General features: G+C 34.0%; 1 protein-coding gene and 1 pseudogene across 7 annotated transcripts in view; one reads left to right on the forward strand and one right to left on the reverse strand.

Annotated features, from left to right (window-relative positions):
- The first annotated feature begins 3,726 nt into the window (after nt 1-3,726).
- LOC106756021 (pentatricopeptide repeat-containing protein At1g18485) overlaps nt 3,727-10,833 on the forward strand; it is a 12,160-nt gene continuing 5,053 nt past the window's right edge. For 2 of the 7 annotated variants that reach the window (XM_022778889.1, XM_022778890.1), the window contains exons 1-2: nt 3,727-6,911; nt 7,720-7,872. In XM_022778889.1, the coding sequence (XP_022634610.1) occupies nt 3,761-6,691 (2,931 nt within the window). In that variant the 5' untranslated portion in view covers nt 3,727-3,760 and the 3' untranslated portion in view covers nt 6,692-6,911; nt 7,720-7,872. Of the gene's footprint in view, nt 6,922-7,719; nt 7,999-8,119; nt 8,321-10,833 lie in introns of those variants that run through there. The other 5 variants (XM_022778887.1, XM_022778891.1, XM_014638257.2 and 2 more) reach the window with 5 other exon arrangements.
- Nucleotides 8,686-10,833, reverse strand: part of LOC106756023 — a 5,981-nt pseudogene continuing 3,833 nt past the window's right edge.

Raw genomic sequence — 10,833 nt, forward strand, 5'->3', positions numbered from 1 at the left:
CTGGCTGCTGGCTCTATTCATCTTTTTTTTCAGTCATGCATATAAGACATTGGGTTGCCTTGAATAGATCCATGCATCTAATGTCATGAAAATAAAATAAAAATAAAGAGGAAACATTTACATGATATAAGAATGATTTAAAAAAATTACTAAGAGCTCTAAAGTTCTAAACCTACTACTTTCAAACGCTAGACATGCATAAGACAAATTTGGTCTTGGTTATGATCTGAAAAGCGAAAGGCATGTTAAAAACATGTTACTATTGAATGACATCCTTATGGCATGTTTGGACACCCTAGTGTTAAATGTATCCTTTACGAAAGACAATCACTATTGGTTATGTTTTTACTTTGGGTGGATGTGCAACATCCGGAAAATATGTTAAACAAATTGTTATTTCACAATCTACCATGAAAGCATAAATTATTTAACAATCTAACATGAAAACATAGATTATTCCTTTATATATTACTACTCTTGTGTCATAATTTCTTAAAAAGAGTTATATGATTTACAATTATTAAATAATTTTATACATTGTATTTCAATGCAGTCTGACAATTAAGTTGTTATATATGATTTCTCTTTGTTCAGGTCAGAAAAAAATATTATGATCTGCTTACCAAAAGGTTGATACATCAATAACTATTTGCTAGTTTCCCTACAAAAAAAGTTTGCGTCTTTTGAATCTTCTATGAGATTTAACCCAAAACCGAACTGGGTCTATGACTACTTCCCATTATTCAACCGCAAATAAAAAAATTACGGTGATACGAGAACTAGACAAGGACCCAAGTTCCATTTTGGGTCGGAAGCCATAGAAAACTCAAAAGATCGTCACTCTTCTTGTGAGGAAGCAAGCAAAGGGAGAATGTTACACTATGTTACCCAAAGAAAGGATCAAAACTGCACTAAAACACAACACAAAGAAATCAAATTTTAATCAGTTGAACGACAAGATAATCGATAAAAAACTAAAGAAAGTTTAAACGGTAAAGCATAAAAAAAAACCACGCACCTGGGATGCAAGAGAGAAAAAGGCGAGGATGAAGACAATAACATATTGAGAAACGACAATGCAATGCCGCAAGAGATAAAAAGTAAAGGTGCGCAAGCGAGTAAAAGAAGAGGAGAAGCAGAGAAAAAGGAGAAGAGATGAAGACGAGATCAGAAACTGAATGGTGTGAAGAGTCTGCGGTCTATTTAAAATGAAATGGGGCGTCGGTTGTTCCTGAAACCGACGTCTATAGACGTCGGTGTTTCAGGGGATCCGACGTATATGAAGCTGAAAAGATTAACGTTTTGGTTTCTTGTCAGGGTAGTTCACGTCGGTGTCCCTCACAACTGACGTCTAAAACCCTCGAATTTGGTGAAAATACAGGAACTTAGACGTCGGTGCCCCTCAGAACCGACGTCTACATTGAAGAATTTTTGTTTTCCCGCCTTCCAAACAGGCCTTAGACATCGGCATTTGACTACGTGACGTCTAATTGCCTGGGGAATTAGGTGAACAACATTAATTGTAGCCCAGTCGACGTCGCTTTTTCACGAGATCCGACGTCTATTCGACGTCTAAAGCTGAACCGGTTAACGTTTGATTTCCTGTCAGTGACGTAGACGTCGGTGCCCTTTCTAGCCGACGTCTACACTCCTGGGAATTTGATGGGCAGCATTAATTGCAGCCTAGTAGACGTCGGTCCCCGTGAACACCGACGTCAATGGACTGTCTTATCACATACCTCAGGCAATTGGACGTCAGTTTGCGGCAGGTGCGACGTCTATGATGTCATAGACGTTGCCTGGCATCGAAACGGACATCTAGTTTTCCAATTTATTTATGATAATGCCACCGTGCAATAATAGACGTCAGATTTTCACGAAACCGACGTCTAATAGATGACGTTAAACAGCGTTTTTGCACTAGTGCCAAAAGGGTTTCTTATGTCGAAACACAATATTTTATTTTAAAAATGATATATTTTTTTGTTATTTTAATTTTAAAATTGGAGAGATTGTTAGAAATATTTAATATAATTTAAAAAATAAATAAGTAAATAAGTTTTTCTAATGTTATTTGTATTTTTATATATTGACTATTAATTTTATGAATAAATGTTATTTTAACTTTATTACATCTATTTCAGTTTAATAAGATTTATTGTTACTTATTATTTTATTTTAATATTATTGATTATTATTTACTCTCTCTTACTTATAAATACAATAAAAGACACATAAAATATGACAACTTATATAAAATTATTTTCAGTCTTTTATTCTATATTGATGTTCATAACAATATTTAATCCAAACTCTTTCTTGTCTTTTTTTATTTATAATTTATTTAATATTATTATTTTTGTTATAAGAATTGTTTGATCTTCTTTTATTCATATCTTTATCTTATTATTATTATTATTATTATTATTATTATTATTATTATGTTTTTTTATTTTTTAACCCTACCTATGGGTGATTATGTTCAAAATATACTTATTTTGTAATCAAGGTTAGTTGAATCCAAAAGAATATTCAAGTTTAGTCATGATTATGTTTAAAGAATATGTATTATTTAATGTTATATACAAAGAATACATGTTCAGTCAATAATAGCAAAATTCAAATTGTGCCTGAAATATATTTGTTATATAGTCAAAATGATTGTGTAAAAAAGAATACTTGTTATTTAACTAAAAATGACTCGAATCAAATAATACTTCTATTTTTTTTTTTAATTTGTATTAGTAAAACTTTAATGTAATATTGATTATTAGATGAAACAGTATAAAAATATATTGTCTAAATTTCTCTAGACTCTTTTGAACATTGCATCTATAAGTTTGAAGCTATATTTGAAAATTATATATAAGACTAAAGTCTTATAAAAACTTGTTAATAATGTCTTTGTAGATTTCATTCATTTATGTCTATTAAACAAAACCTTGCAAAAACTTTTCGAAAATCTTAAATAAATTGTTCAACTCCAAAAATTCAATAAAAACAGACAAATCTTTTTATAAATTATCTTATATTAAAGAATGTAATAAAAATTAAAAAGTATACTGAAAAAAATGAGTTATATGTTCTATATTAAAATTTTACTGAACTACTTTATGTTTAAATGATAACTAATTTGAAACAATACAATTAATTGATAAATTTATTATTTTTAATTAATTTTAACTATGCCATATTTAATAGTTACGGGTGGACACTATCGAAGTTAACTATATCATCATTATACAATTGAAATTCTCTCTTTTAATGTACTTATTTATTTTTTAAGTCTAATGTCTTTTCATTTTAACCACTCTTTTAACATAATTATTTTTCTTTACCTAAAATAATTATTTATAATAAAAATATTATCTATAAAATAAATAAAATTATTAAAAAAATTATATTTAATATTTTAATTATGATAATAACTATTTTATTTTTTATTATCATAAAGGATAAACACAGATACGCGGTGAATTTTAAAATATTACTTTATCTGACAAAATATGGAGTGAAATGCATATCAAACTAAAATTAATAAATTCAAATATGACATTTTTTAATAATGGTAAGTAAATATTTATAAAAAAGTAAATTTTTATATTATTTTTAGAAAAAAAAAAAGTAAAAGTAAAAAAATAATATGTAAAAGTATTATTATCTTTTTTTTATTACTAAGTGGTTGGTGTTTATCACCTCTATGGCTAACGAACTTGTAACTACCATTCAAATTGGAGTGCACTGAAACTGAAGTGTGAAAATGGCTTCTGTGTCGCCATCATCTCTCTCATGCCATAGCAGAAGCAGTTGGACATGGAACCACAACAAAAGGAACCATTTTTCTTCCTCTACGATTCCAAAGTCTTCTCTTTCTCTCCCAACAACACGCAGAGTTAACGATCATTCACGCGCCAAAATAAACCAACCACACCAGCCTTTTATCCAAAGCTTACACAATCTCTGCGACTCCGGAAACCTCAACGAAGCCCTCAACTTGCTCCACTCGCAGACCCAAAACGCCGTCGTTTCCTCTTCAGACGTTATAAAAGAAGCCATTGGACTCATACTAAGAGCCTGTACGCTCCGCAAGGATATCGATGTCGGGCGAAAGCTCCACGCTATGGTTTCGGAGTCGCATCGGTTCCGCAACGACGTCGTTCTCAACACCCGCATTATCTCCATGTTCTCCGCGTGTGGGTCCCCCTCGGACTCTCGCTCCGCCTTCGACGCCGCCAAGGAAAAGGACCTGTTCCTCTACAACGCGCTTCTCAGTAGCTACGCGCGAAACGCGCTTTTCCGCGACGCGATTTTGCTGTTCCTTGACTTGCTCTACGCGACGGAGCTCGTGCCCGACAACTTCACGCTCCCCTGCGTGATTAAAGCGTGCGCCGGGGTGGCGGACGCGGGACTCGGCGAAGCGGTTCACGCGCTAGCTTTGAAGTTTGGTCTTTTCTTTGACGTTTTTGTGGGGAACGCGCTTATTGCCATGTATGGAAAATGTGGGCTCGTAGAGAGTGCCGTCAAGGTGTTTGAAACTATGCCGGAGAGAAACTTGGTGACGTGGAACTCGATGATGTACGCGTATTCTGAGAATGGGGGTTTTGAGGTTTGTTGCGGTGTTTTTAAGGGACTGTTAAGTGAGGAAGATGGTTTGGTACCTGATGTTGCTACGATGGTGACGGTGATTCCTGCGTGCGCCACTCTAGGTGAAGTGGGAATGGGAATGATTCTTCATGGTTTGGCTTTTAAACTTGGCATTAGTGAGGAAGTGACGGTGAATAATTCCCTTGTGGATATGTACTCGAAATGCGGTTACATGGGGGAGGCGAGAGTTTTGTTTGATATGAATGGTGGGAGGAATGTTGTTTCTTGGAATACCATGATTGGTGGATACTCTAAGGAAGGAGATTTTAGTGGAGTATTTTCACTGCTGCGAGAGATGCTGGTAGAAGACAAGGTGAAGGTGAATGAGGTGACGGTGTTAAATGTTCTGCCAGCTTGTTCGGATGAGCTGCTGACCTTGAAAGAACTTCATGGTTATGCTCTTAGGCGTGGACTTCAGATTGATGAATTGGTAGCCAATGCTTTTGTTGCTGCCTATGCGAAGTGCAGTTTGCTGGATTGCGCTGAGCGTGTCTTCTGTGGTATGGAAGAGAAAACGGTGAGCTCTTGGAATGCATTGATTGGTGCCCACGCCCAAAATGGCCTTCCCAGAAAGGCTTTAGATTTGTATCTTGTGATGAGAGATTCTGGCTTGAATCCTGATCAGTTTACTATTGGTAGCCTTCTTTTAGCTTGTGCGCACTTGAAATTCCTTAGCTGTGGCAAAGAGATTCATGGTTTTATGATGCGTAATGGTTTAGAATTGGATAAATTTCTTGGGATATCGTTGTTGTCACTTTATATTCAATGTGGCAGTATATTACGAGCAAAGTTAATTTTTGATAAGATGGGAAACAAGAGTTTAGTATGCTGGAATGCCATGATTTCTGGCTTTTCACAGAATGAACTTCCTTGTGAGGCCCTTGATACATTTCAACAAATGCTCTTAAGCGGAATTGAGCCACAAGAGATTGCTGTAATGAGTGTTCTGGGAGCTTGTTCGCAGGTTTCATCATTGCGGCTGGGGAAAGAAGTTCACTCCTTTGCACTGAAAGCTCATTTATCTGACAATACCTTTGTTATTTGTGCATTGATAGACATGTATGCTAAATGTGGATGTATGGAACATTCTCGGAACATTTTTGATAGGGTAAATAACAAGGATGAAGCAGTATGGAATGTTATGATTGCAGGATATGGAATTCATGGGCATGGACTGAAGGCTATTGAGCTGTTTGAATTAATGCAAAATAATGGCTGCAGGCCGGATTCTTTTACGTTTCTTGGAGTGTTAATGGCCTGCAACCACGCTGGCATAGTAACAGAAGGATTAAAATATATTGGTCAGATGCAGAGTTTGTATGGTGTAAAGCCAAAGTTAGAACATTATGCATGCGTGATCGATATGCTTGGTCGAGCAGGGCAACTGAAAGAAGCTTTAAAGTTGGTAAATGAGATGCCAGATGAACCAGATTCAGGTATATGGAGTTCATTGCTCAGTTCCTGTAGGAATTATGGGGATTTGGATATTGGAGAGGAAGTTTCCAAAAAGTTATTAGAATTGGAACCAGATAAAGTTGAGAATTATGTATTGCTATCAAACTTGTATGCTGGATTAGGAAAATGGGATGAGGTGAGAAAGGTACGGCAGAGAATGAAGGAGATTGGTCTTCATAAAGACGCAGGCTGCAGTTGGATTGAAATAGGAGGAAAGGTTTATAGATTTCTTGTCAGTGATGGATCACATTTGGAATCAAAGAAGATTCAGCAGACTTGGAATAAATTGGAGAAAAAAATAAGCAAAATTGGGTATAAACCCGACACCAGTTGTGTGCTTCATGAATTGGAAGAAGAGGAAAAGATTAAGATGCTGAAGAACCATAGCGAGAAGCTTGCAATTTCTTTTGGTCTATTAAATACGGCTAAAGGTACAACATTGAGGGTTTGCAAAAATTTACGCATATGTGTAGACTGTCACAATGCAATCAAATTAGTATCAAAAGTTGTTCAAAGGGATATTGTTGTAAGGGACAACAAGCGGTTTCATCATTTCAAAAACGGATTTTGTACCTGTGGAGATTACTGGTAGCTGGTGGACTACATTGTTAGTCTTCAATATTTTTTTATTGAGTGAAGAACTCCATAAGTATCAATGGAGTTAAGAAGAACTGCTTAACAAATATGCAACCTTTAACATTGTATTATTTTAATTCACTCACTAGCGTTATTTTCCCCTCAGAGTCAAAAAAATTTAAGGCTGCTATCATTAGAATTGACAGCCCTGGAGGTGATGCTCTTGCTTCTGATCTGTAAGTTCTGGTAAAATTTCCTTCTTTCAATCATTTCAAAACTGCTGCTATTTTAAGTATTTGATAAGAAATTGTTGGCTTTCTTTTCATTGGTTTGATTTATTGGTTGGATGGATCTAGATCTGTTCTGTACCATGGCATCATTCATTTAGAGTACCTGTATAATGTTGATTTGTTCTTGATTTCAGCATTTTATTTTGAGATGATAGTAGTGGCATATATATGTTGGACCATAATAAACATCGCTCACAATTTTTCTTTCTTAACTTTAATTTATAAAGGTGACTACATTTATAAGCAAAATTGATACACATGCAAAGTTATGGCCTTTCATAAGAAAAATTAAAAAATATAACACATTAATAAAAATGCTTAATGACTAAGAACACCTGGCAATTGCAAGATTTTTAATGCCAAGGAGAAGTTTAGCACTAACCGCAACTCTCTTATTTGTATCCATAAGAATAGGCAGTGGAGGCATGTGTAACAGTATACTAGCAGAGCAGTAGCTTAAATGATCCACTAGAATTGGTTTTCGGAAATCCTATATGAAATTTTCCAATTTCAGCTATCGTAGGTATAGAATTTTTAAAATCTTGATTAAATAATTTTCATATTCAAAACCACTAATTTTAGATTTGAGGTGTTAGTCATATCCTTTATTTAGTGGTTTACCTCAATTTACAATACATCTTCAATTGCTGTCATTGATGATGTTGTTATGCCTAGTATATTTTTATTTGTATGTTTAGGTGATCATATTCTGGTGCCAAGAATCATGACCATTATCTGGTGTTATCATCTGCAGGATGTGGGGAGAAATCCCTTTTGGCTGCTAAAAGACCAGTCATTGCTTCAATGTCTGATGTGGCAGCAAGCGGAGGGTACTATATGGCAATGGGAGCTGATGCTATTGTTGCAGAAAGCCTTACCTTATCCGGTTCAATTGGAGTGGTCACAGGTAAACAAAGTGTTTTACTGTTTCAGTGGGTGAAAGAATAGCAGGAAGATATAGTTAACTGAAGCTAAAAGTACGAAGTTATTAACAAATTTATTTTACAGAATATATTATTTAACTGAGGATATAATATACGTATAANGGAAGATATAGTTAACTGAAGCTAAAAGTACGAAGTTATTAACAAATTTATTTTACAGAATATATTATTTAACTGAGGATATAATATACGTATAACATCTTTTTGTAGGAAAATTTAACCTGGGGAAACTGTATGAGAAGATTGGCTTTAACAAAGAAATTATATCAAGGGGAAGATATGAGAACATCTATTTTAAATAAGGATTCTTAATTTACTTAACAAAACCAAATTTTATATTTAACTCTTAAATTCGACATAAATAATCAAGAACTAAATGAACCAACTAAAGTAGAATAAGTTAAAAAATATTCTTATTCTATTAGAAACTCATAATATAAGAAATGGTTTATTTAAATAATAAAATGTGATTCTTTGTAATATTTATTTAGTCACTTTTTTACAATTTTAATTTTTTACTCTCATTTTATATGTATTTACATTCTGGTTTAGTGTTAAACTATCGAGAAACTCACCATGTTATAAGCTTCTCAAAATATACAAATAAGCTTCTGAATTATTTTAAATATTACTACCAACTAATTCAATAAAAACATTCAAAAATTCATATTTATATCTATAGATAAAAAAAAAATTCTATAATTATAAAAATCTTTTTTACGTTATACTTTTCTTTTCAAAACACTCTTACAAAATTATAACTTAAAACAAAAACTATAAATACCAAAAAACGAAACAGATTGATATTTCATATCATAAAATCCAAAAAAAAAAATCATAAGATAAAAAAATTGTTTTTTAGGTACATGAGTTCCGCTTCAAAATAAACACTAAAGTAGGGTCTTCATGCAATTTTGTCAAACAATACTAAAGTAGGGTCTTTATCTTTTATCTTTAGTTAGTTTGTTATTATTTTTTATCTATATTTTGGACTTAATTTATATTTCTTCTATTATAAATAAAGAATCATATGTATGTATTTAACACAAGGGAGATTAATCCCAATATAGTTTTTCACTATATTCAACATGGTATGAGAGCTAAGTTCTTTTAAGGAAAAAGTTTCTGGTGTCTCTACTACTACATCTGCCGCTGTCGGCGGTGCCATTGTCTACCACTGTCTACTGCTGCCATTATCGGAGTTTTGGTTTTGACCAACGATCACACGGTTTTGATCATCTTGGCCATTCAATCACCATGTCATCAACGACATCTTCATTGGAGTTCCTACGTGCTCTCAGTGCCTTTTAAAGTTGTGGATTTGTCTGCCAAGAAAAAAACTGAAGATTTTGATATTGAAGATGCTGAAACTTTTGAATTGTCTGCCGATGAAGAAAGGGGTAAGCTTGCAGATCCATTTTACCGCCTTGAACATCAGGAAGAAGATTTAAATAGAGAGTCCTCTGTATGTATTTAATGCAAGGGAGATTAATCCCAAATATAGTTTTTTTTTTTAATTTATAATTTGTTTTTTCAATCGAAGAAAATTATATAAAATATCAAACTATTCTTTCTTAGTCTGTTGAGGAGAGATAATGATGAAAAATATGTTTCCGTTAACATATTCATAAATGGTTTACAACGAAAAACATAGTTCAAAATTAAGACATGTAACTGCTATGTACAAATGACCATTGCCAAGTCCAATGTCACGTACGTGTTTTAGCTTTCTAGCGCCTTACAGTCAGTGAAGCTCCCTTTTTCTTGCCTGATATCGTAGCAGCATGTGACCATGATGATGGCTTAAATCCACCAGCTAGAAGACTGGAGGCTGAAGTTGCACAAATTTTTCTTCTTTTTGATTCTAGCTCTTGTCTTCTCTTATCAGACACTCCAGAGAAAATGGATTCGGCATTGATCACTACCCTCTTGTCCTTTCTATTCTTTTCAAACTTTGTTGGAAACTTCACTCTTTTTGTTGCGGCAGAATCTTCTTCAGTAGCTGGTAGTAGTCTTATGCCAAGACCCATTTTCTTGGAAGCATTCTCTTCTTCAGCAACTCTTTTCTTCTGACTTCTAAGCCGGGCCCGTAGAGTCTTATTGAGAGCATAGTCATCTGAATGCCTGTTATCAGACTGCCTCTGGAGACGTACAAGCACTCATTCAGATTCCTTCTTTTTCTTCAAGTCTTCTTCTTGGTGTTCAAGGCGGTAAAATGGATCTGCAAGCTTACCTCTATTAGAAGTGGGTTTTAGGCCTAACTCAACCCCACAAAATCGGCTTGTAAGGTGAGGTCTGCACCCCACTTATATATTATAAATTGGTCTTATCTCTAGTCGATGTGGGACTTCCAACACACCCCCCTCACGCCGATGTATATACATATCGAGCGTGAGACTAGATATTAATGGGTGGTCCGATAACGGCCCAATAAAGGTGGAACAATCTGCCCAACAAATATCGCTAGGATAGGCTCTAACCATAGCTTTGATACCATAATAAAAGGTTTAAAGAATAATTCTGATGTATTATTTCAAATAGTAGAGTATCATATATATACATATAAGGATCCTATAATTCTTCATCTATTAAAGGAATGACAGGTGCATAAATCTGCACAAATTAAAATAATATCTAAATTATAACTAACACAATATTTGATTGTCTAATATCCTTTAATAGAATATTTAGCATATCTTAACACCCCCGCTCAAGTTGGTGCATGGATATCACACATTCCCAACTTGAATAGAGACTCATCAAACAATCTTCTTGACACTCCTTTGGTGAGAACATCAGCCAACTGTAACTCTGATCTTATAAAAGGAAAGGAAATTATTTCAGCTTCAATCTTCTCTTTGATGAAATGTCTATCAATCTCCACATGCTTTGTTCTATCATGTTGAACAGGATTATGAGCAATT

This window comes from Vigna radiata, chromosome 2 (genome assembly GCF_000741045.1).
Source record: "Vigna radiata var. radiata cultivar VC1973A chromosome 2, Vradiata_ver6, whole genome shotgun sequence".
Classification (NCBI taxonomy): domain Eukaryota; kingdom Viridiplantae; phylum Streptophyta; class Magnoliopsida; order Fabales; family Fabaceae; genus Vigna; species Vigna radiata.